We start from the raw sequence: 27,250 nt of genomic DNA, 5'->3' as shown, positions 1-27,250 counted from the left end.
TATTTATTTATCTAATATATTGTTATTGTACATTTCTTATTCCAATTATCTAATTTCTATTCTTTGATCTTTACTCACACGTATTTTCGTTATTTGTATATCTTATTCGTATTAACTCACACTCTTTGATCATTAGTCACACATCTTTTCTTTGTTATTAATTTTATTGTTTTTACTCCACTTAGATCATAAATTAAAATTTTATAAAATCGTTTTGCTGAAATTGAAATATTTCATTCATTAGGGATAGTAAATTCTTCATTTAGAGTGAGACAATAATTACATTATGTTATTTTAAATCTTCACAGTGCTTTGAATTCTTATTTTTAATATATTTATTATATTTTATAATCATTATTTGAAACTCTTATGTCCCGTGCATAGCACGGGGGTTAATACTAGTTGGGGTTAAAAATATCAGAATTGGAGTGAAAATATTGTGAGGGTGATTTGGTCAATAATAAATGTTGAGATGGAAAAAATAAAAGAAAAAATAGAAAAATTTGAAAATCCCTTATTCTTCCGAAAGGTCAGCGAATTGAATCCTAAATTTCGAAAGGTCGGCGAAATTAACCCTTTATTCCGAAATTTCTCTATTTTTAATTACTTATTACTCCCTCCGTCCCAAGATAAGTGAACACAAACTTTTCGGCACGGGATTTAAGAAAATGGAGGGTTTGTTAGTAAGTGAAAAGGGAATAAAGTAAGAAAGTTAATAAAGTACATAGAAAAAGTAAGAGATGATAAAAAAAAATGACTCACCTATCTTGGGACTTGGGACGTCCAGAAAATCAATGTGAGTCGCTTATCTTGATACGGATGAAGTATATTTTTTTATTTGTAATGAGTTGTGTTGTGGTAGGAGTAATACTTATACACAATTTTAGTTTAAACCAAGGTGACTATCAAACCAGCTCTAAGAGCACTCCCAATGGAGGTGGCGAATTCTCGGCGATAAATCGCCGATTATCGCCGAATTATCGCCGGCCATTGTGGCGAAGTCGGCGATAATTCGGCGATAATGTTACCGTTGCTTCGCCGAGTGGCGATTTATCGCCGGATTATCGCCGAGCGATCGCCGGCCACTGTGGGCGACGCTCGGCGATAATCGGCGATTTTTAAAATTTTTTTTTTTTTTTTTGGCCGAACGGCTATTTTATCCCACCCCTATAAATATTTCATCCTCTTCCTCCATTCATCACCCACAAACTTCATTCACACAAATTTTCAATCTTTTTTCTCTCCATCTTTATTAAATGAGTTCTGATTCATCGTCTCGTGCTCAGTCCGACGAGGAAATATCACATTCTTCTTCCGAAGAAGAGGTACCTCCCGCTCCCACCGGATGGGATGTAGCGGGTTTCGCCAACAACCCAATCAACAACTATATCTCCCGCTGCATACAAAGCGAGATCGCTCGAATGCAGCAGCCACCCCCCCAACGGCCAATCCGCCGGCGGCGCCGATACATCCCTCGCAACCACACTGGTGCGCACGATCGGCTGTTCGCCGATTATTTCGCGGAGGAACCACGTTATCCGGCAGATGTATTTCGTCGCCGGTTCAGAATGCGCCGCTCCCTCTTCCTGCGCATTGTTAATGCGTTGTCCGCGCGTTACCCCGAGTTCCGGCTCCAGCGAGACGCAGCAGGGAAGCCCGGACTATCGCCCCTACAGAAATGCACTGTTGCCATCCGGCAGTTGGCATATGGAGGGTCCGCCGACATGTTCGATGAGTATCTGCAATGCGGCGAGACGACTGGCAACGAGTGCCTGAAGAATTTCTGTCAGGGCGTGCGAGAGATATTTGGGGAGCACTACCTTCGCTCGCCGGACGCAGCTGACTGCCAGTTCCTACTGGATTGGCACTGGAGGACCCACGGCTTTCCGGGGATGCTCGGCAGCATCGACTGTATGCACTGGCAGTGGAAGAACTGCCCAACCGCGTGGCGAGGCCAGTTTACTACCGGCTACAAAGGTACGCATCCCACCATCATTCTTGAAGCCGTTGCCGACCAACGGCTTTGGATTTGGCATGCTTATTTTGGTATAGCCGGGTCGAACAACGACCTAAATGTTCTCAATTCCTCGCCCCTTTTCAACGAGCGGATCAACGGATTAGGCCCCTCCATCGAATTCACGGCCAATGGCAATGTGCATAACATGGGGTACTACCTGGCTGACGGCATCTATCCGCAATGGCCCGTGTTTCTGAAGACGATCAGATGCCCACTCGGAGATAGAAGAAGGTATTTTGCCCGAGCGCAAGAGTCTGCGCGCAAGGATGTGGAGAGGGCATTTGGGGTGCTCCAATCGCGATTTGCACTGGTAAAGGGTCCGACGCGCTTTTTCTACCAGGGGGATATTGCCGATATCATGTATGCGTGCATCATCATGCATAACATGATCATCGAAGATGAACACGAAGGCGTCCTCGACGTCACCAACGACCCAAGTGTTGCATCATCGAGTCACGGTGTCTCAACCGAGTCCGCCCGCCAGGGTGTACCGCACAACGAACATGAACGGTTCCAGGCGTTCATGGACATACACCAGAAGGAGGCCCATCAAGCACTACAACACGATATCATCGAAGAATTGTGGGCAAATAGAAACCGCGCCCACCGCCCTTGAATTTTTTTTTCTTTGAATTTTTTTTTTGATTTTTTATTTCCATTCGTGTACTTTTTTTTTTTTTAATTTTCTTCGTTGTAATGTGTACCCGTGTTTAATACAACGAACTTTATTACTATTTATTTGATTTATCTTTATAAATTAAATAAGCTAGCTTTATTATATATAAAAATAAAACAATTAAATTAGTGATGATGTAAAAATGAAATGTTGAGTTAGGGAGAAATAAGGGAGAAATAAGGGAGAAACCATTGTAGGGGTTGGCTAAAAACTGGGGATAAAATGTGATGCTGATGTGGCGCTGATGTGGCAGGAGTTAGGGAGAAATAAGGGAGAAATAAGGGAACTCCATTGGGAGTGCTCTAATAGATTATACAGAAACATTAAAACGATTGGTCGATTTACCAAATTCTACTTCCTTCTTCCTTTATTCAAATTTCTCACTGCTGATACATTTTCTAAAATTAAAATATCATTATTGTTCTATCTCTGCACTCAATTTCTTAACTTATTAGTATAAAATTGTAAAAGTATAAAATATAGTGTAGAATAAAAAATGATTAATTAAAAGAGTATATTTTGTAAAAAGAACAATTAAAATATGATTATTTTTTCTTAAGGTCATAATAATATCACACTCATTTAGTTCTATAAAAATGGGCAAGTTTTCACATTTTGTATCATCTCTTAAAATTAGACTAGTTCTATATAATTTTTTTTAAACAACTACTTTACTAATAACATAGATACTGCAATTTATTAACACTATTTTCACTATTTTTTTTTAATTTTTCCTATTTTATAAATTTTGCATTAAAATACTTTTTTTCTATTAGTCTAAATACTTTACTTATGATTTGCTGCATCTATATTGCATTTGCTATATCTACTATCAAATTACACTCATTGCTCAAAGTTTTGATTTCTTAATCATCCGCAATAAAATAACGTGTCGTCATCATTATATGAAAATTCATAAATTATTCCCTCCGCCCACTCAAACATATACGTACAACATTTTGCTACACACTTTTTAAATGCATTAAATGTAATACTAGTAGTATAATCTTGGTGATTAATCAAACTATTATTATGAAGATAATAGTAGTAGTATAATCTTGGTGATTAATCAAAGAAACTACTATTAGTAGTAGTAGTATAGTTGGACCGAGTCTTCTCAAATTCCCCACAAACCTTTTTTTTTTAAAAATGAAGATAAAAAGGAAACGAATTGTCGTACTATGTTCCCACGTCAAATCAGTAGAACAGTAAGTTGCCTTTGAAAGTCGACACCCATATTAGAAAAGATTAAAAAAAATGTATAGTATTGAAACTAGTGAGTGGGATATTTTCAGAGACAATTCACTTCACAATATTCAAGACAAATCAGACTTTATTGGACAACATCCCCAAATTCGTATTCAAATAAGTAGTACTCCGTAGAAGTTTTTGGTGTTTATTTTGATTCTCACAGAGCATTTCACTATGGCCAGGTATGCCCAAAACTCCAATTCTTGTTTTACATTTTGTGAGGATTCAGTTTAGGTTTTCCCCCTTTTTTTGGTTCTTGGACAATGCTATTGTATAGTTAGCTACCTTCTGCGGTTGTTGAATCTTGAAGCGGCTCGCGGCAAGATTCTATTTTTGCAGAAAGCTGCTATGTTTTCGAGCCGTATAATTAAAAGTTTTGATCTTTATTGTATCAGTGTAGTATAAGTTGAGTTGCGTCGTGTTGATTGTGAAAATTTCTAGCTTATAGTCGAGGGTTTTCACTTATTATTATAGTTATTGGGTTTTCGTTGACCCTTTCGCCCTATGCTATTACTCACTTATTTTGTACTAAGCCCTAAGATTTACTGATTTAGGGCAATGGGTGTATTTAGTTTATCTCATTTTCTTGGTTATATCTAGAATTTGATAGTTATAAGCTTTAAAGTGAAAGTCTTGGTTCTGTCTGCTCACATTGTTTGATTTAAAATGAGTTTCATTAATATTGCGTTGTGGGATTCTTTGATGCATTAATCCAATTCCGTGTTTATTTACTTGTTATGCTGTTTGTGATAGTTAAAGGAGAAACTCTTTGAGAATTGATGGTTTTTCTCAGCTATTAAACACAGGATGAAGTTTGCTTGTTGCTTTTTTAGTATCAATTCAATCTGGTTAGAGTCAGGACGGAACTTATGATTAGGGTCGTGGATGTAGAGTGTTTGTGCTAAATTTATACAATGTTGGACTGAAGTTTAAATAGATCTGAGCCTGTAATGCTTGTGGGTTATTCTTCATCCTTGTGAGACAAATTCCGTCTCACTTAGGTTACTTGCTTGTGAGCGAACTTCTGTGAGCAGAAGACATGACCATAGTTGGTAGCATTTCCGAGGTTATTTGTATTGTATGTTGACAAAGCATTAGGTTATAATTAGTTTCTACGAACGGAATATAGTTGTGGAACTCGCTTTACTGATTCTGTCAGGTTTTTTGTAGCTTTTTGTGTAGGCAAGTCTTTTGCAAAGCCAAATTGCAATTGTCAAGACGTGTTCTTGTTTTGATTCTGCTGACAATTGATTCTTATAAACTGTATTAATTACTTGGTCTGAATTATTTTATATCCATGCCAATGTCTCTCCAATTGATTTGAGAATCATGCTGCTTCGCCTTAGCTTGGTCATGTGATGATCAAAACATTCTTTTTTTGAGACGTGCAGGCCATCGTGGCTGGTTGACCCGAACAGAATTGCTACTAAAATTAGGAGTGCGTCTGGTGCAGTTGATCCACAAGAAATCCAGTGGAAAAGCAACCCAACTAAAAGTTGCCCAAATTGCAGTCATGTCATTGACAACAGTGATGTATGTTGCGTTTTGATGAAATTTTTCTTGCCTTATTTCTGCTCAGTTACTCAATTGACATGCTATTTCTCATATAATGTATGTTCAAAACTATGCCTATAGCTGATTGAGTACGTTATTGCCCTTTAATGGAGTAGCATTTTGACCGATTTTCATCACTTGTCAGGCTCCTCATGCATGGCCGGGATTGCCTCGTGGTGTGAAATTTGATCCTACCGATCAAGAGATTATCTGGCATTTACTTGCAAAGGCTGGTATTCAGGATTTCAACCCTCATCCCTTTATTGATGAATTCGTTCCGACTGTTGAAGAAGAAGACGGCATTTGTTATGCCCATCCTCAAAATTTGCCTGGTATACGTCGCAATCTACTTCTTCTATTGTTTTCTATCTCCCCCGGGAGGCATAAGTCATGACACTGCAAGCTATATTTGTCACAACAAAAACGCAGGTGTAAAGCAGGACGGAAGCGTGTCACACTTTTTCCACAGAGCAATCAAAGCATATAGTACTGGGACAAGAAAGCGTAGAAAGATCCATGGCGACAATTCTGGTGATGTTCGTTGGCACAAGACTGGCCGCACGAAACCTGTGCTACTCGACGGTGTACAGAAAGGATGTAAGAAGATTATGGTTTTGTACATAAGCCCAGCGAGAGGAGGCAAGGCTGAGAAGACTAATTGGGTGATGCATCAGTATCACCTGGGTACTGAGGAAGACGAGAAGGAAGGCGAATACGTGATCTCCAAAATATTTTATCAGCAGCAGCAACAAACCAAACAGATCGAGAGGGGTGAAGAAGATGTTCCCGAAGCAGCCATTCACTTGACGACTCCTAAGGTGGATCCGGTCACCCCAAAGTCTGTGACTCCCGAGCCTCGTCCAGAGACGAGACTCTCCAATCACGAGGCGTTGCAAGATTCCACTGTTCCCCTCACCATTGAGGTAGACTAAACTCATGCAATGCAATCACTGTTATCTCATGATACCATTATAAAGATTTTACATGTGTTGCCTCTCTTGTTTCAAATACTCGCCATCTAGAATGATGAAAATATTATGGAAGACGCGATTGAAACTCCCCTTGGGAAAGCCGATGATCAACATCACGAAGATGTGGAGAATGATGCTGATAAAGCGATGGCAGACAACAATGACGGAGATGATGCTGAAGGGAACAAATGGTGGGAAAATGAGTCGCAGTATTTGCTGAGTTCACAGCAGCTTGTGGAAGGGCTATCCCTTTGCGACGAGTTTCTGCAAAGCCAGTCTCCAGGCAGGGATGCCAATGGAGATGGTCAAGGACAGAAGAAAGGTAAAGCTCTACTAGGCGAATACGCTCATTTAGGACCAGAGGACTTGAAGAGGGACTTGGAGGAGTGCCAGAATATGGCTACCGATGCAGAAAACATTGAACTCACCCCTTCCGATTTTCGCTTGAGCCAACTCTTAAACGACACCCCTCCAGATTTTCGCTTGAGCCAACTCGTAAGCCTTTTTAATCTGAATTTGTGTCTTTGCGTCTAACCATTTCTGTTATGAACTTAGAACTCGATGCACTTAAATTCGTGCAGGAGTTTGAGTCTCAAGACAGCTTTGTTGCGTGGGGCGAGAACTTCCGAGGAGGGAAGGTGATCGACTAGTTCCAACGAAGGGTTTTTTTTTTGTTAAGCTTGGGCATGTTTTTGAGTGAAGTGAGCAAACAACACTTCCTTTTGCTGCTGGTATTTTGCTTAAACAAATCTATCCGTTTTGAAGTTTCATGTATTCACAAATCACTATGTCTTGCTCAGCCAGTATATCCTGCCCTGCTTGTATAGTTTATGAAATCGTTTTTGCATTCAGAAATCTTGCAATTTGCTGTAAAAGTTTGTGTGTGTTTATCTCTGGGGAAATATAGACAGTTCCAGGCACATTATTGATAAAATGCGATATTTGAATTTAACATGTGAAGTTGTCGAAATGATCGGCCCGGCCCGGTTTTGAGGAAGAACTTTTTTCTGGCTACCAGTCCTATATCCCACAACCCAGTGAAAGTGGACGGATTCTAAAATTTTCTAGTTTGCAAGGGCCGGCCCGATCAGTTTTCGTCGGGTCAACAGATCTGGAGCCAATTCAGCCCAAATATATGTACCATGATTTTCATTATGGAATTAATTAGAGATAAGAGAGCATTTGTCTTTGAAAATGATGCTCTATATATTTATTGGTCATATAGTTTAGTTTTGTGGACTAATTACTAGATGAGGATTGAAGAATGATTAAATAATTAATTTAAAGTTGGAGTGACATTTATTTGATTGGATGATTAGTGTGTGGGCTGAAATATTCATGACGTGTTCAATTATTCAAATAAAATATTTAATTTAATTGATTTACTTTATAAAGAGTTAACTGCGTATAAAAGCATGAAATTTTGTTAAATTCTAGTTTTGTAAAGTTTTAAAAAATCTCATTGTCTAATGATATCATTTTTGGGGGTAAATTTGATGCTAAATTGATGAATATATTTAAATTTTTTGGTGGCGCCGATAAATATTGATATAAATGTGTGTTAATGTGATAACATGGACGACTAAACGAAATCTTTTTGAGAGGTGTTAAAACAAAATAAATTGGTCAATGGGACAATTGAGAATTTTTGAAACTTTATGATTTGTTATTCAAAATTTGATAGGAGTGGGATAAACTAGAACTTAATTAAACTACTTGATTTTAAAGGCAATTAATTCTTTTACAAATATAGAATTCATATTATAGCCGTGAGTAGGGGTGAATGCAATCCAAATTCAAACCAACAAAGTGTGTGTGAATTGGCCAAACGGTAGAGAGGTTAATGCTTGAGATCAAAGGTCTCTGGTTCGAGTTATCACAAAGATATCTCTTCAAAACTGATGATTGTAATTTTGGTTGGGAAATTATTTGGGGTCGGTTTTGATCGGACATATCAAATCTAATACGGTATGAATTAATAATAATAATAATAATAATAATAATAATAATAATGAAAATATAATTTAGAGATATATGTAATGCAATGACAGATGTGCACGTTTGAAATCATATAAAAAATGATGAACCTGTAGAAAAATAATTGTGCAGAAAATGCAAAATTCATGGATAGCATGATTGCGTGATGGGGAACTGACTGTATCAATCCAAATGTCGCTTAGCAGCATCCTCAATTTCATCAATCACATATATAGATAGTTTTTGTAGATAATGAAATTGGGGCACCTGTTGTATCATGTATGTGATAACCATGGCCCCGTGTTTTATTTGAATTTCGTTCATCACGAGGGTTGTTTTTCTCTTATCCAAAAATCATTTTATTTGGAAATAATTGCGCTCCAAACAACCTGGTTGCTGCCTCCAGCTGGAGCTCATAGATATTAGATTCAGATTAAATTATGTATGTATGCCAATCATTTTTCTTTTGATCATGATTTCAGTAGAAAAGAGGTACTAATTGATTGCACCCTTCATTCTTGACTTATGAGTACTACTTTATGTCATTAATGCTATATTTAGATGTACAGTACATCCACTTAAATTAGAGTTTATCACTTTCATCTACTCTTAATTTATTGATTGCAATTAGAATTTCATCAAGGGTTTCTAATTATATCATTTAATTCGATATATTCTGGACTTGTATTAGAATTTTTCATAATTTAATTCGATATATTATGGACTTGTAGTGAAGTTGAATATAGCACTAGGATTTTGATATTAGCACATGTATATATAATTTATTAAATGACAACAACGGTTTATTATATGAAATACAGAATGTAGGAGGCATGTGATATCTAAATTAACATATTTTGACTGAGATTTGTACCAAATAAAATCTAATGATGACATAAAAAATTATTAAGCATGTTATAAACCTCCAACTATAACAAAGCCTAAATTTATGGATAAAGTTCAAGTATCTAGTCAAGCATGAATCAGAATTGGAAAGCGTGGGTTCGACCCTAGTGAGTGGCCCCAAATTACAAGAAAAAAATTTCGAAAAGTGACAAAATGTAGATAATACTATCAATGAACCAAGGACAAAATCTAGAAATGAATCAGCATGCTGGGCTACTACATCAATCTGACAATTATGTAGTTGGGTCTGTGTCAGTTAATTATACTCCATATATGTATTATATATATTATTGTAAAACATAATGTTGTTAATAATTGGACAGTGTATGCATATTTATAATATAATATTAATAAAACATACTTCTACCAAATTCTTTAATTTTGCAATTTGACTTTACACTTAAATTCTAATTAATTATATTTGATGAGTCAGCCATCGTTATACTTATACCTGATTAAATTTGGGTTGATAAATTAAATGACTGGACATTAATAATGCTCCAAGTTGGTAAAGGTTATAGGAAAAAATAATCTTGATTTGGGCGTTGAATCCCTACATTTTAGCACTAGTGTTAAGAGTCTAATATTTGTTTATTTGTTAAGTGGAAAATACTAAGTGCTTGATTGACTATTTGCTCTTAATTTTAATTGGAAAATTTGTTTGTCTTATTTTGGTGGAGGGGTGGTAGATATAATTATTTGTTAGTGCTTCGGCATTGATTTTTACAAAACTACCATTCCATATGATAACGAGTTCATGGTATTCTTATTGTAGTATCAATATATATTAGTATTAGTTATTTCCCTTAAAAATGTTATGTCATTAATTGGGATAATGTTGACTTGAACCAGTACTTCCAAGTCATGCATTAGTTAGAATATATAAAACGCAGGTCGAAATTTGATTTTATGATAGCTTATAAATTACTTTGTTGGATTAACATAATTTTTATTATTAAAAAAGTAGTGGTTAAGATAAGTGTTTGGTATGGAAATTATAAATAGTAGTAGTAGTAGACAAGTATATGTGTCATGGAAGTTAAACGCGAACAATCTAATAGTAGTAACTATTTATCTAGCTAATATTATGAATATTTTTTTTTTGGGTTTTTAACCACAGGTACCTAACGAATCCGACTAATCCTGCTCGACCGAGCTTGTGGATTAAGGCCGAAAGTCTCCGAGCGGGTGGCGGGGTTTGAACCCGTGACCTCATGGTCGCCACAGCTCCGCGCTGCCAACTGCGTTGCGACTACTGGTAATATTATGAATATTTTAGTAAAGGGACATGATTCGCCTGGAAAATTTGGGTATAATCTCAGTTTTAATAGAGCAACACTCGAGCCAATATTGTTTTGAAAAACTTGGGCATATTCTGATCGAAATTAGTGGTGATTCGAATGTTTATAGTACTCCATGTTATGTGTATATGTAGTGAAATGCTGAAAATATTAGTAGGTCGTAATGTACCTGTACAATGTATAAATCGTTTTTTCTATGCGTCCTTGAAAATCTCCAATTTCAAGTTTAAGATAGATGTTAAATAGAATTTTAAAAAAATCTATGAGTGGATTACTTGCGAATTTTAATTCGATTGTGGTTTAGCACGTGTATAAGAAGAGAACCTTGTTACTAATTATTTATACTCCTTATATTTTTATATCTAGCTATCAATATTATAGAGGTGTTAATTTATATTTATAGGCTTCTTCAACGTGTTTCAAATTTCAATAGGTGACTCTTGCATGATTAATTAGTTTATTGAATCCAGCTAGAGAGCCATGTGCAATTCAGTTTTTTTCTAAAACATTATTAGAAGCTCTCCTAGCTTGTTTAACATGTCAAATTATCAACAAGCATCTTTAGTGCAAAACTATAGATTTTTCTAAAGATAATAATAAATGGTTGCGTTAGTTTACTAACTAATTTACAGTAATAACTAATAACTTTCAATTCTTTGTATGAAAATGATCAACACAAAGACATAAGTTTATCAATACAAAAATATTAATAAATTTATATGTTTGTGTTAATATTTTTAACCTACAAAATTGTTATTAGTTATTAGTTATAATTATAAATTAGTTAGTATTTGATGACACACTACTGTAATCCCTTAATTATTTACCTCACGGTCATATACTGACTCAAATTACCGATACTTAATTAGGTAAAAACAACAAAAGCAAGTCAAATCTCTTGTAAAGTTTCACTCAATGCAAAAATCAGATCGATGGGAATAAGTATATACAAAGTAGAAGAATCGTATAGGAATGTTGAAGATGAAGATTGTTGAGAGAGAATGGGTGGGAAATGCACGTGGGGGAGATAAGGCTGCAAATTTGACTCATCGCATTATGTCGGGAAGGTGGGTATGCTGTTTGGACCTTTCAACTTTATTTCTCATTTTTCCTCCTTACCTTAGATGCCAACATTTAATTATCGGCCGACACCCACTACTTTTTCTCTAGTACAACCCCCACTCTCTTTTCTCATCATTCCTTCTCTTAACTTTTTTCTACTCAACTTTGAAAATGAAATCACATACTACTCCTACTATATAACACAAAAATATTGCAATTTTTTAGTTATATATTGAGAAAATATCACTGCGTGGATTGATCTAAAAATATTTTGTATTTGGTTTAGTGGTACATACATTTCACTTGTGGCTTGACAATTATTATGAAATAAAGTCACAATTCTCGGATATAAGTGAGTCATATATGAGCATTGACATTTGACGGGCACAGTACAAATTAAAGGGCATTGGTTTATGGACCCAATGATTTTGAATAAAACTTAGTGATATTAATTTGGTAATTTAAATATTTTTCAATAAATTTAGTACTACTAACTTTTATACTAACTATATCATCGCAAGGGACGTGACCAGTTGCTAATTGTCAACGGCTAACTATGTCAACATGCAGCCTATGTTAGATGTCAACACGAAAATATTCGTATGTCAACCACATCCTCGTTCCCAAATATTTTTCACTCATTACACATCTTAATCACTATCATCTACGTGAAGCTGCCTTCGGCGACAAAAATACCGAGTGATATCCCACAGTACTCCCGGAAATGTCGACGCTAATATACCATAGTTGTTAGTAGTGGTGAAGCCAATATTTTTCTTTTTTCATGTCCAAACGTCAAAATCTTGCCTTTGTCACTTGTCATGAGTGAGCCATGGATACAAAAATTAATTTAAAATATTACCTCTAAAATTTGAAATATCTATTATTTTAAATTACTAATTCATCCCCTGAACCGATTGGCCGTGGCACCGTGCAAACAGCTGATGTTAGTCATTTTCTATTCCTACACATGCATATACTCCATATATATTAAGCCTGAAATGAATTGGAAAAAAATTATTTATTGCAGTTTGACCGAATATAGTACTTGTATTTATATATTTTCAGTTCAACAGCTTGCCTGGATTTATATACTTAGTTGGAGGAGCACATAAACGCGCACACACAAATTAAAGATATTCATGTTGTTTGGTTGAAGACAATGAAATAAAACAAGACTATCTTTGTAAGAAAATTACAAACAAGATTATCTCGACGATTAACAACTACGTTTAAAGCTAAGACAGTTATATGTCAACTAACATCCAATAATCAGCGAAAGCAACAACTGTATAAATAATTCTAACAATAATTACACTATATCTTATCTTTAAGCACGTCATTCTGCTTTAATTAGCGGCGATCAAATGATTAATGATAATAAAGCACCATTTATTTCTTACTAAAAGGATTTGATTAAGGCATGCTCATACAGTCACAGACGTGCCTAAAAACAGTGTTGGAAAAAGAGTTTGACCAATCAAAAAAGAATTTTTGCCATCATCAGAATTCCCTAATTTCGTATTGTTACTTTTTGCCATTAACCAGATACAAAGTTTAGTTAATTAGTAGTAATTCTTATAATAATGTGCATAATAATAATAATAATAATAATATAATATAAAGTTTAGGAATAAGCTTTGTGGCTAAGGTTATAAGTGTGTGTATATATAGGTATATAGGAGATGGTTCATTTCAAAATTCTTTTTAAAGCTGAAATATAAAATTATATTAGTAGTCCATATATTTATTAATATTATAAGTTGACATTATAAACTACTTCCTCCATCTCATTCTACGTGGAGCACTTTTAATTCGACACGAAATTTTATATTATGTTGTTTTGTGAGTAAAGTAGATACTAGAAAGAATAAAGTGAAAGAAAAATAAAAGGTATATCCCAAAAAAAAAATGTAGCACTTAAAAGTAGAACATGTGAAAGTACCGTTAGTTTCTGATTCAATATTAGGAATTGATATTACTGTATTGATAAATAACTTTTACTAGTTTTTAAAGTTGTATTTTTAACAAAATTTTCAAGGAGATCATGGGATACTAATATTGCCGTTTGCGGCGATCTAATTAATCATTTGGTAGAAGTTAGCTTCCACTTCCACTAGTGAAAAAAGACTTACCTAGCTAGAGTACTAGCATTAGTTAAATTAGTAAAAGCTAAATGTCATGATTCAATAATTGAACAAAGTAAAAGCAAAATCAAGAAAATCTTCATTTGGCTTTGTAGGTAATTAGTTAAATTAATAGTGGCTAAATGTCTTGATTCAATAGCTGACCAAAGTAGAAGCAAAACCAAGAAGACGGAAATGACTTGAGAAATCTTCAAGAATTCCCAGCTGATTGAAATCTTGAAAAAGTAGTCCCAATTGTAAAAAAGATGTCCAAGTTCTTGGAATTGATAGGAATGTAAAATAAATGAGAGCATATAAAATAGAAAAAATAATTAATTTGAATTGATAGCTACAAAAAGGGCAGTTACAAAATTGTGAAGGATTGTATTTACAATAATGTAGATGGAAGCAGAAGAGGATGATCAGTCATGGTAGCAAAGGAGCATGACTACGCATCGTCTAATGATGTAAAGTCTTGCCCTTTGTTCTCTTAGGAAGCCTCCTCTGCTGCTCGAAATTCTTCTCTTGCTACTGCTGCTGCTCATCTTCATCTTGATTTATTGATCTTGATTTTAATAATTTTGTAGAGAGAGAGAGAGAGAGTTTGGAATTGGTGGTGTGAATGATTGATGATATTCTGAGAAAGAAGAGAGAGGGAAGGGGTTGATTTATAGGGTGAGTGGTCGAGTAAAGAGGCAGCGATGGGGCATCAAAGGGCGTGAAGTGCCCCCTATCTCGCCACACTGTTCCCTTATGGGCCCCTCGCTTCCTTCCTTCCTTCACATTTTTTTGCCCACTGTGTATATATATTGCACCTTATTATACTACTCATATCATTTACCACACCACATATCCTAGTATTTTAAATTTAAATTCTATTATTCATCTGAGAAATTATCATTCCAAATTTCAGCCGAAATTCCAAATTTGTGATGTAGCTGGGAATTGGGAGACACCTTTTTACACCCGGCCCTTGTGCGGTTTCATTGCGGTGTGTTTTCAGTGACCATCTCCATGAATATTCAGATCCTTTGCTCGTTGTCGATCAAGGGGTCTTCGGACACATCGACGTATTAATACCTTCGTCTCCTCCAATGAATTCTATACTTCTCATTGTCTTCATTTGGTGTGTAAGAATTCTTCTTGCCGTTCGTCGGATGGAATTGGTGGCACTTTGTCGACATCGTAATCATTGAAGTGGATCTTCAATAGGCGACTGAAGTTTTATTTAAACATGTGATCAAAATAAATGAAGTTAAATATTTGATAATGAGTAGTATAATATAATTTTGTTGTGCTTCTCTCCATAGCTGGGATCCAAAATTCCAAATCCCATAATAAATTGAGAATAATCAAAATTCATAATAAGTCGAGTTTGTAACCAAATCAAAAGGCCAAGATCTAAACTATTCAAAAAATTTATCCTATAAAACTAACTGGCTCATGGAGTATTAATTTAAAATATTGTATATATTCCTAAATGAGAGTTTCAAACGATTATGAACCTCGCATGTAGTATTTACTACATGTATATAGATATGATAACAAGGTTGAAATTAATTTTGAATTATCATCACAAGAAATCAACTTTCCCTTGACTGGTGAGGCTACCCCGTGGGGGTTCATTCACTAGTCTCCATTGCCATTATGATTCATATACATTTATAGTATAAATCAAAAAACTAAAATTAATAAACTAATTAATTAAAAAATCAGTGAATAAAATTGTGGTGCGATTCTGAAGCAATAATAATATTATCCTTGACATATAGGCGTAGTAGGGTTAACCAACCAACCTTGGGTCGGCCATTTATTCCATGATTAATTATAAATTATATTTATATTACAATATGTTGAGGATAAGAGTACTTGTTTGGACCTATTTGTCTATATTCATATAATATATACTTAGATTCTTAATTCGTGATTTATTTGTATTATTATTAATTTTGTACTTATATATAGATATTGGTTGTATCTAATTAAACCAACAGGCAAACAACAGGGACAAGTATTGTGATTCAGTAGTTGAAATCCTACTTAACAAAATATATGTATACTTACTTTATTATTTGCTTTCATAAGGCGACAATCATGTCATGTGAAGTAGCATATGAGTGAGCATTTATGTGGAAAAATCACACTTAAATCATGAACTTGATGTAGCCATAGCTCTATACTCAATAGGGTATAGGTCAAATGTTAATTCTCTCCGACGATAAATGAATTTGCTTCATGCATGTCTACATCGGACCACGATTGTTTCAATTAATTCGATTAATTCTATCAATTATATTGATTTTTGTTATATATACAAATAATAGTAGTACTATAAATCTTGAATACAGAAAATTACTCATTCCAGCAAGGACCTATCAAAATTACTCATACCCTTTTGCATCAGTCATTAATTATATGTTAATCTTGAGCTAAAGGTTAAAATTGTTAACCACGAATTATACATATTTACATGCATAAAAATCGGCAGCACTCAGTAATAATAAAAAGGTGATTGTACCTGTTAATGAAATTCAATCACAATTTATGCTAGATAAAAAGAAGCAACATTCATTTGTGGAAGGAATATTTAAGATTTTTAGTTATCGGTTACTATTTTTTTATTAGTACTCATACAAATTAACAGCTCAAAATCCAATTAAGTGATAGGATTCTATATTATTAATCTGACACACACACACATATTTTAATCCACTTGCCTTCTCTCGTGTTCCTCCCATTTCACTAACGACAGCACATTAACCCTAATTTTAATTAACAAGAACAGCTTTTATTTTCACACCATTTTATTAGGTCAATCTTGATTATTGTGCGCACAACCCTATTTTCTTGTTTGTTAAATCATCTTTGTTGCTATCATCAAAGACAATCAGCAGAAGCACGGTTTTATAATTACATATATTATATATAGTATATTACTCTCCTAGATCTCTAATTTACGTAGGAAAATGCAACATATATATGTGACTTAATCATACGATCACAAATACTATAACTCTTCTCATATATATTATTATAAAATTAATGAGAAGTGTCGCACAATAAATCAAATAAATTTAAGAGATTATGAAGAGAAGTGTCGAACAATAACTCAAGTCACAGATATATAATTTAAAATTAAATCAAAGAATTCCAGGCGTATATGAAGTGATAAGTAGTCCTAGCTAGTATATTACATAGTACTTTATTAAATAAATAAAGTTGAGAAAATTCATGTGGGTTGTAGTGAACAACAAAGTCATGCCACACGTGAAGGTCTCGTGGTTGGCATCGTTGTTGCCCCTGCAATTCTCGACATCATTTATTTAATTACTATAATTTTAATTATCCCTAACTTTTTTTATTTAATCTAAGTCTAACACACTAGCTGGTCAATCACTGTTCTAACTTTGGGTTAATATTGTTTTATGACAATAAAGTTTGGGAAATCTGACAAATTGGCTCGTTTTTGCATCTCGCACGTACGCTTAAGTAAATGTTAATGCTTACTCGTTAATCGAAGCGATTAATTTAAGCAGCAACTAAATTAATTAAGGGCTCGTGTTCCCATAAGCCTTGCTTAATATGGGAATGGACTAGTGTGATTAAGACTTTATCATAGTGCATCTTTCGTGATTTGCACCTTCACATAGTTTAAATTAAAATATATGCTTTCCATCTCCCATATTCAGACATAGCATGGAAAATGTTTCGAGAATTTATGCAGAGATTAAAAAATTGAATGCCTTATATTAAATGCCAATTATGTTTACATCAATGAACCAAAAATTATCATATCCAAATCGTCCAATAAGTCATTATACGTGGAGATAATTACGAGTAGCTCTAGTCAATCAAGAATAAGATAGAAAATCAATTGAAGCCAAGAAAATAGGTTATATTGAAAAAAAAATTATATCGTAAATGGAAAATGACATGTCACCTAAACACCAAATTAATTGTCGAATTCAAATTGGTAATCTATCACCTATTTAATTTCCTCAATTATTTTTTAACTTGTTGGGTTTGGTCACTGATAGAGGTATTATATGATGAAAATTGGGCTGTTCTGTTCTAGTTAGGGTAAATATCAGCCCAATAAGAAAACCTACCATTTGAACTCAATAAATGAAAGCCCAAGTTAGATGATTTACAAATTAAGAGGGAGAGAGATCTAGTTTCCTAGAAGTCAATTCTAACTTCTAAGGACCTAAAATCACAGATTTTTAACGTTTTCAAACAGTGAAATGTTTTTACCACATTTGTAAGCCACAAAAGAAAAAAAAAAAAAAAAAAAGGTTGCCCCTTCCGGGAAACTTTATCTTATTTTTGATCAAAATAGAAAAAGCCCGACAATCAATTCCTACATTACGGGCGGGGGGCGCTTCACAGTTTAAAAACAAGAGTGAGAATGACAACAATTTGTTGACTGAATCAATAGCAATCAAAATTTATGTATCAAATCAAATAATCAATACGTAAACTTGTTTAGTAGATTGCTAATATATACAGAGGTGATCAAATGAAAATCTTATTTAAAATGAGAACTAAGAACTATAGTACTCCGTATATTAGGAGTAGATATTAGTACTATAGTTTTTAATTATTTTAAAACAAGATATAATCCGATTTTTATTCCTGGAGGCAATTTCCTAAAGGCCAAATCAACTTTAAATTTCTGGAAATAGGGTGAATTGCATAATCAATCTGAATTTAGATTATTTGTGAGTTTCCATATTTCGACAAGTTCACAATATTGTATAGGTTTGTTACTGTTAATTTGAACGCCATTGTTTAGAAAATAAACCGGATGGAGAGCGCGTTTGCCAGTGCGTCGGCAATCACTGATCAACGCCAGAAGATCGAACAGTACAAGCGCATTCTCGCCACCGTTCTCTCCTCAAACGATGTGCTACAAGCCAAACAGTTCGTCCACCACAGTTGCGTTTTCTATTTTCTTTGTTTTCGACTATCAATTAACGGTTACATACTACTAGTACATTTTACTTAAATTTGTTTGGGCGGTAATTTGTATGTGTTCCAGTGCTATCCGACGATGTGCCGCTTGTTGTTTCGCGACAGCTTCTGCAGGCATTTGCCCAGGAATTGGGAAGGTTGGAACCTGAGTTTCACAAGGAAATTTCCCATTACACCCTCAATCAGATCCAGCCCCGAGTTGTTTCGTTTGAGGAACAGGTTATTTTTCAAAGATTTTTTTTGTTTTTATTGTCTTACTACTTACTCCTTCCTTTATTTTGCAAATTGCTGGTGTTGGATTATATACTAAGTATTTTGTAGTAGTACTATATTGTGTTGGTCTTGAATTTGTGAGTTGGCAAAAGGAAATAAAATAGTTGTATACCATGATTTTGCATATTTTAACTGAGAATGCTAGTTCGTAGAGCAGTAGTTTAGTTTTAAACATAAACAGCTTAGGTTTGTGCCCATAAGAAACAAGTTTAGTTTAGAAAAGAAAAGAATAGACATCATAGAAAAGAAAGAAGTTGGAGGAAAGGGAGAAAGAGAAAGTTTCTAACAATCGAAACTTAATGCTGAACCACCTCTCATTGTGAACAAGTGTTGGTTCTACTGTCCTTCCGAGACGTGGCAAGAAATAATATAAGCACTTACATTTTTCATCTCGAGATGAAGAGAGTTTCTATAGATAAGAGCAACTGTAGGGAGTAGAAACAACAAAACTGAAGTAGTTGAGTTATTGCATTGGCATACTGATCACTTACTAGTTGTTTTAGTAATGGGACCTTTAAGCACAGACTTCACATTCTATACTGTCTCATTACTGTTCTCTATGATTAGATGCAAGATTTTTTTTCATGCTAGTTTCAGTGGGAAAACATTATTGTATAACCTGTTTGTGCTCTTCAGCCTTGTCTGACCCACTTCCTTCATACCAAGTTTGCGTAGGCCAATTTTGGTCACTTGAAGGGAACTCGTTTTTGCTAAATATGGGACACTGCAGGGAGAAAGTGAATGGAAGTTTGTATACAATGTATAGGAGGGGGCATAGTATGTTATTAACAGAGTCAAATAAAATACTCCATCTTTTACTACCCATACATATGTGATTACCTCGTATACCACCTCATATCCAAATGAACAAAATTAACACGACAACCCTTCACCTATTGAAATAAATAAATTAAAGAAACAAAAGACAAAAAGATAAATCGCTTACCTGATCATTCACTGTATGTGATTCGCTTTTTTGATTGCTTGATGCACTTAATCGTTATATTCAAGTATTCAAGTCACAGTACTCAATTTCTAGTTCTTTTTGGATGATTGGTGTAGACTTTATCCTTGAAAGATTGCACTTCATTAAATACCTTCTCATTGATCCACATCTTTTAATTTTTTGAATCCCCTCCAGATGATTGATAAAAATTTTCCAAGGCAATAGAGTATGCTCTTATGGCTTAGAAATGAAGCATGTACCATCAATGCTTTTAGTTTTTAGGCTTGTAGCATGTCAAACAAAGAGGAATGCAATATCATTTAGTGTTGCTGGTTTGTAACCACATGGCCCCGTAGATAAAGCAATTAAGCACAGTATAACATGCGACTGATAGATGGTAGTTCGTAATTCATATCTACTAACTCTGTAATGATTACTTTTTTTTTTGTCTCTCACTTTTCTGTTAGCTGGTCATTTTATTTTCAACCTGTGCTCTCATTTTGATTTATTATTTGCCCATTAACTTTTGCAACCATTTCAGGTTTTGATAATCAGAGAAAAGCTGGCTGAATTGTATGAATCGGAACAACAATGGTCAAAAGCTGCACAGATGCTTAGTGGCATTGACCTAGATTCTGGGATGAGGTTTGCTTGCAGATTTCGCTCTTGAATCACTACTAAGCATACTTGGCAGAATGCTTTTGGAAATTCTTACTTGTGCTCATTCTCTGAATTGGTAGAGTGATTGATGATACATTCAGGCTTACAAAATGTGTCCAAATTGCTCGTCTTTACCTCGAGGTAGGTCTCCTTTATTCTGTGTCTTCATTCTTTGACATTCTTCACAATCATAAAATGTTCAATCAGATATTGATTGTAACTTGAATGGGATTATTAATGAAGCTATGTCTTTGAGATTTCACTTATTGGAATTTATTGTCTATCAATCATCATGGACCCAATTTATGAACTCTTGTTTCTTCTGTTATAGGATGATGACGCCGTTAATGCTGAAGCTTTTATAAACAAAGCTTCTTTTTTGGTTAGCAACAGTCAGCAGGAAGTACTGAATTTACAATACAAGGTTACTATTTGGCTGTGCTGTGTTGGTAATTTGATATGTCAACATTCTGGTTATAATGTTCATTTTATTTCTCAGGTTTGTTATGCTAGGATTCTAGATCTAAAAAGGAAGTTTCTGGAAGCTGCACTACGGCATTATGACATATCCCAAATTGAAAAGCGGAAAATCGGAGATGAGTAAGTATGAGTAATTTCGGTACACTATTATTCCACACGATCCACAAAAGATAAACAATCAAATATTCTAAACCTTGACAGCAACTTGTGTATCGATATCAACCACACAGGACAATTTTGTAGCACTGCATTTAGTTCCTACTCCCACACCTGTAGTGTATAGTCGTCTTCTTTGTTGTCTTTAACATAATCTTAAACTTTTAATGATGGATGACAGAGTGATTGTTTAATTTTCTCCTGTGGTCGTCAATGAGAAGGACGGGTTGCCTTTGTCGCGCTGCTCTTCATGTTGTGTTAGTTTATAAAATTGTGTTTTGGGCATGCTGTCTTCTTTGGCCCATCTCAGTTTGCCTCACCATTTCCCTGTCAATCATAATTTTAAGCTCAATTGTTCTGAATGAATGGAGCTTTCAACTTGTGGCTATTTATATTGGAGTAAGCAGATAAAATATGTTATCTTAATGACCCCTTTAACAGTTATCATTGTCAAAGAGAATCACCTAATGTTTTGCATTTTTGAGAAGTTTGAAATCCTTATGTTTTGGCTAAGCTTAGCCATCCTCTCTCTTAAATAATGTAAATGCAGTCACAACTCGGTATATTTCTGTTTTCTTTCCTCTGAATATGATTTGGTTTATAACAATTTTTTTGGGTGTGACCTGTGACTGAGTGTGTTTGAATGTGAATCTTTGCATATTTTTCTCTTAGAAATATTTTGCATTTCCACTTGAGAGTCTTACGAGATTATTGTACGCTTATGAATATATTGCAGAGAGATCGATGAAGAAGCACTGGAGCAAGCTTTAGCTGCTGCTGTGACCTGCACAATTTTGGCAGCTGCTGGGCCTCGTCGTTCTCGTGTTCTTGCAACCCTTTACAAGGTATAGAAATGCTTACGTGGAATACTTGTCTGGATTCTGCTGATTGACTATGAAGATTCTTATTGTATCATTTTTGGTCTTTAGATTCTTGTCCAAATGTCCCCTCTGCTAAATTACGCACTCATTGAATTAATGCATTTTCTCATAATTGTATTGCATAACTTACTTTGTACTTGTTTATCTGTTGAAAAAGGAAGTGCATTGACTTCTTTATGATATATGTGCTATCTGTCATTCAAATACACACATGATTATTCATATTTATCGCCCTGTATGATGTTATTATACATTCTCCACTGCAAATGGCACACCTATTAGTCATATTAGTGTCAAGGATCATACATTACGTTTAAACTTAATTCATTGTTTCAATTCAACCAGGATGAACGGTGTTCTAAGCTAAAGATTTATCCAATCTTGCAGAAGGTAATCTATTCATTCTTGATTGTGCTGACTCTTTCTCAACAAAAATTGTTTCGAGAGCACAGTTGGTGCCTAACATAGTAGGGACACACTCAAATATAAACTGTCAGTTAAATCCTGATATCAAAATTCCTTAGGTATATCTGGAGAGAATTTTGAGAAAACCTGAAATTGATGCGTTTTCTGAAGAACTGAAGCCGCATCAGGTAGGTGCATTAAAGAGTTTACATCCATTCCATTTTCAAGTTCATTTATTGTTATATTTTTAACAATCTTTACATGTGATTCTGAATGCTGACAGAAAGCAACTTTGCCTGACAATTCTACTGTTCTTGATCGAGCCATGATTGAGCATAATCTCCTTAGTGCTAGCAAACTCTATACAAATATTAGGTGGGTGGACATGTCTTTGGATCCATTCTGTTGCCTGAACATGCTGATTATATAATCTCTTCGGGTTTGTATAATGTGGTTGACCTTGAGTATGTTGTACAGTTTTGAAGAGTTGGGCACATTGTTGGGCATTGCTCCTCAAAAGGTTCTCTTCTATCTCCAACTAAAAATGATGCTATTACTTTGTTGAATTAGAGATCTAAAGTAATAGGCAAATTTGATTCATATTTCAACTTTCTTGAGTTGGAGACTTTTTATCTTTTGTACTTAGCAAAGCGAAAAGCTTATTTTAAAATGTGATATTTTGGGTGCTTTTCTGCATTTAGTGCTATTTTTCATATGCCTATTAGGCAGTGACTTGCTAAATTCTACCACATTGAAATCAACTGGTTTTGAGAGACTGAAGCCATAAATAGTAGGAGTAGTACTTTTTCTTAATACCATCTCCTTTTTAAAAATCAATTCACAGTTCACATAATCTATAGTGTTTACTAAAGCTTCAATCTTTTGGCAGGCTGAGAAAATAGCTTCTCGAATGATATGTGAAGATAGGATGAGGGGTTCTATTGATCAGGTAAAACTGGACTTTTAATTAATTTTAAATCATATTGTTTCGTTGGTGAGTTTTCTCTTTATTTTGTTTTAAAGTTATTTGATTTTTGGTAGTCAGTTATCAACCCCTTTTTATCTGGTTCTTTGTTCTAAGATCTAGTAATTAGCAATTCTATTATTCAACAACAAACTTTGCCAGGTCGAAGCTTTTATACATTTTGAGGATGACGCCGAGGAATTGCAGCAATGGGATCAACAGGTAATGCATGCTATTCATCATTGAGTAGGGTTAGTTGGATTTGGTGCATGCATCTGTTAAAGTTTGCAAATACTATATATCTTGAACAACAAATATATGTTTTGAAGACAAGACATTAGTGGATGCACAAGAATGACTTGGGATACAAATATTTTTCCTGTAGTCATATAATTTGAAGACATGTTTTACAGCCATTTTGGATCCTTTTACCATTAATTCGTAGTAGTATATTACTTTTTCCCAAATCCATGTATGTCTCAAGCTTACCCTCTTTAAAATCTCAAGCCACACATCGGTTGAGCTTTTGAGCTAGACCACTGTGCTTTAACAGTTGACGTTTAAGCAATGTATCTTGGCTCTCCAAGCAACAACCATGCCTCGAGCTTTGGAGGCTTGAGCTATGATACCTTAATTACTGAGACACATGATCAAGTCCCAAAAGCTCGATAAAGGGTCAGGAATTTGCTATCCTTGATTCGCTAGTTAGAATTGCTAAACTGTCGTTATTTAATTTCCAGTCCACTAAGAAAGGTCCTAGAATTCTTGCTCTTCGAGTTTAGATTTGTACCTAGTCCATATTCAGTTTACGTTTTACCGAGATCCATGGGCTAACATTTAATTTGTGCTGGCAGATATTTGGCTTGTGCCAGGCTCTCAATGAAATTCTTGATAGCATGGCGAAGAAGGGTTTGCCCATTCCTGTCTAATTCTCGCATTCTTGTAAAAATTTTGATGATGAAATCGACTCTTTTATGAAACAAGCACTTTTTGATGTAGTGCTCTACATTTTAGTTACTTAATCTGAGGTAATAGCAGTTGTTTCATTGGGCCCGATACCCCCCCACCATCTTCATTTGTATCTGCTGTCTTTCATCAGCTGGGAATATCTTCTTTATGCATTTCATCAACTGTATATCTTATTTGCTTGAGAGAGAGATCTCAACATCCAAACTACTTTTTTTTTTTTTTAATCATTACTAGCTCACACTACTTCGCATACACATGTGTCTGAGATTAGCTTAAGGGCCCAGAGAAAACTTCCTTCCATGTGTCAGAGTTTGAGAAAGCCTTCAAGATGGCCTTATGATGCATTATTGAATCTTTATAGGGATCAGCTGTGACCTCTTGAGCACCTCAAAACTGTCCTTCGCCTACCTATGCACTGTCTGCTCATTTATGTTGATGTCTTTCCAAATCTTTCGAACCATAATGTTTGTACCTACGCGTTGATTCCCCATTTGTTTTGAGAGGCTCCTTAGTCCTTCTCTACTTGATTGAAGCTTAGAATATGAGAAGATGAGCTGTCATTTTGGTTTCTGCACCATGAGTCTTATTTCCTAGTTGGAGCTCTCTCATTTAGTTTATGTTTATCTTCTTTTTTTTTACTATGGTATATGGTTGTGTCGAAACTTTTCGTGCATTATGCATAATGAGAAGTGGAACCAAATCTTATGAAGACAATTGTCTCTTGACACTATTAATTATACGAGAGGTTCCCATCAAATGAGGTTTTTTCTGTACGAATTTTAAGAAAGGAGGAAGAAAGTATGTTAATGGTATAACAGAATGAAATGAACATCGAACCGAGTGAAGATTTGAAAGGAATAAAGAAATGACTATCTGATTTTTGTGTGTGTTGAACTATATGTACATGTCACATATGATTTGTGTATTGTCTAAGTACTTGGAATGCGAATTTTTATTTGTCACAGTGCTTTTAATGATATTTATTTTATATATTAGGGTCGTTTAGAACATTAATATCACCAATTAACAATCAGTCAATATTATTGATTTTGTAATTTTTCCTTTGAATGCAAAACAACCAACTACCATCAATAAATAAACAAGTACAAATTCTCGACGATAAATTGCTCACTTATTTTTCATCTTCTTCATTTATTCATTGCAAAGTTTATACTTTATACACTTCCAACGATCATCTTTGACAAGAAAAAAAAGAAATTGACGGTGTTTCAGATTCTACGTTTTCAATGGGTAAGCTTCCAAAGAGAAATTACAAAGTATTTATGCAAGAATGAGTCGTCCAAACGAGAAGCCAAAAAAATTTATGCTAGTGAAGTGTCAGGAGCGTATAGTGCTTTGCTTGGGGAGTGGCACAGTTATTACCAACTTATTAGAATACGAGTGCAACTTAGAATCAACCACAAAAAAAAAAAAAAAAAAAAATTGTCGCTGAAAATTGAGAAGAGGACCTGATAGAATATGAGGTACAAGATCCATCCCTTTAGTTCGAAATGTACTGTCATTGAGGTAGTAACTTGTATCATAATCCATTTGCTAATTTTATCATATTCAATGTTAGAGATTAAATACGCATCTAAAAATTTGAAGTTTATGAACAATATGTGATTAATTCAATAACAAAATTACACCATATAAAATGCATAAACAAGTTCAAACTACTATCATAGAATAATTACTGTAGAATCTATTTTGATAAGATAATTAAAAAGGCTAAAAGTGTAAAAAATATTTTACCACAACCAACCAAAACAACCAAACCATTCTTCCACTGAAAAAATTTACAGCAATCAATCTTCTCTTCTTTTTTTTTACACACAAAATAGAACATTATATAAATGTTTTATGCCCTTTCACGATACCAACAGTTCTTGTACGCAGTGGTGGATGCAGACTTTTTGGATTGGGGGTGCGAATTTTATGTTAAATACTCCCTCCTTACCATAATAAATGGTACACTTGCGTAATATCACGGGGTTTTAGGAGATGTTTTTATCTGTGTTAGTGGAGAAAGAAAGAATATTTATATTAATGTGAAAGAGAACTTAAAAAAAATGTGATATTTATATGACATCTATTATAGAACGAAGAGAGTATTACATATTAAAATAAAATAATATTTAAAAGTACATCTTACAATAATATTCAATTTTAAAGTCATTTTACAACATAGTTAAACTTAGAATTCGTATCACATAAAAACACCTAATATAACCATAGAATAAAAGAATAAAAAGTGTAAACTAATTGGATTTCAGAATTCATGCTAAAATATTAAAATGTTAATCAAGAATAAAATAAAATGCAACTATCAATATCTTAAATGAAAAATAGAAAAAAAAAAAACAAATTCATACTCATACATTAAAAGTATAATAAAATATAGTACTACCTAATACTTATAAATCCAACCTAAAATCTGCAAACATAAAAACTAGTACCTAATTATATAAAAACATATAAAAAAACAAACTACTTAAACAAAAGGTCTAAAAACACAAATGTGCCATGGTGAGTCGGGTGAATCCAACGTGGAAGTACACAACCACTGAACACTTAACTACTATGTAATTTCAGTATATATATTATATTAAGAAGTAATTATTTTGGGGTACAGTTATACCCCTTGTCCTGAGCTGTGCTAGTGCTTGTACGTAAATCTTAGCCACGTTAAAACCACTGC

At 34.4% G+C, this 27,250-nt stretch overlaps 2 protein-coding genes and 1 pseudogene across 2 annotated transcripts; 2 read left to right on the top strand and 1 right to left on the bottom strand.

Annotated features, from left to right (window-relative positions):
• The first annotated feature begins 3,955 nt into the window (after nt 1-3,955).
• On the top strand, nt 3,956-7,439 carry SOG1 (NAC (No Apical Meristem) domain transcriptional regulator superfamily protein). Its single transcript, XM_048118845.2, has 6 exons — nt 3,956-4,126; nt 5,336-5,477; nt 5,644-5,830; nt 5,928-6,421; nt 6,521-6,964; nt 7,051-7,439. The coding sequence occupies exons 1-6, from the start codon at nt 4,119-4,121 to the stop codon at nt 7,117-7,119; spliced, it is 1,344 nt and encodes a 447-aa protein (XP_047974802.1). The 5' UTR covers nt 3,956-4,118; the 3' UTR covers nt 7,120-7,439.
• Nucleotides 7,440-14,161: 6,722 nt separating this feature from the next.
• On the bottom strand, nt 14,162-14,489 carry LOC125217043 (small polypeptide DEVIL 6 pseudogene; annotated as a pseudogene).
• A 3,956-nt stretch (nt 14,490-18,445) lies between these two features.
• On the top strand, nt 18,446-24,731 carry LOC125215705 (COP9 signalosome complex subunit 4-like). The gene is made up of 15 exons (XM_089067661.1): nt 18,446-18,562; nt 18,637-18,778; nt 18,883-19,034; nt 20,576-20,679; nt 20,775-20,835; nt 21,026-21,118; nt 21,194-21,294; nt 22,067-22,175; nt 22,557-22,601; nt 22,736-22,804; nt 22,900-22,991; nt 23,094-23,136; nt 23,506-23,565; nt 23,743-23,802; nt 24,435-24,731. The coding sequence occupies exons 2-15, from the start codon at nt 18,649-18,651 to the stop codon at nt 24,507-24,509; spliced, it is 1,194 nt and encodes a 397-aa protein (XP_088923787.1). The 5' UTR covers nt 18,446-18,562; nt 18,637-18,648; the 3' UTR covers nt 24,510-24,731.
• The last annotated feature ends 2,519 nt before the right edge of the window (nt 24,732-27,250 follow it).

Source organism: Salvia hispanica, chromosome 3, assembly GCF_029641045.1.
Source record: "Salvia hispanica isolate PSC_SH4W2 chromosome 3, Shi_PSC_v1, whole genome shotgun sequence".
Lineage (NCBI taxonomy): Eukaryota > Viridiplantae > Streptophyta > Magnoliopsida > Lamiales > Lamiaceae > Salvia > Salvia hispanica.
This window is presented reverse-complemented; position numbering and strand designations above follow the sequence as displayed.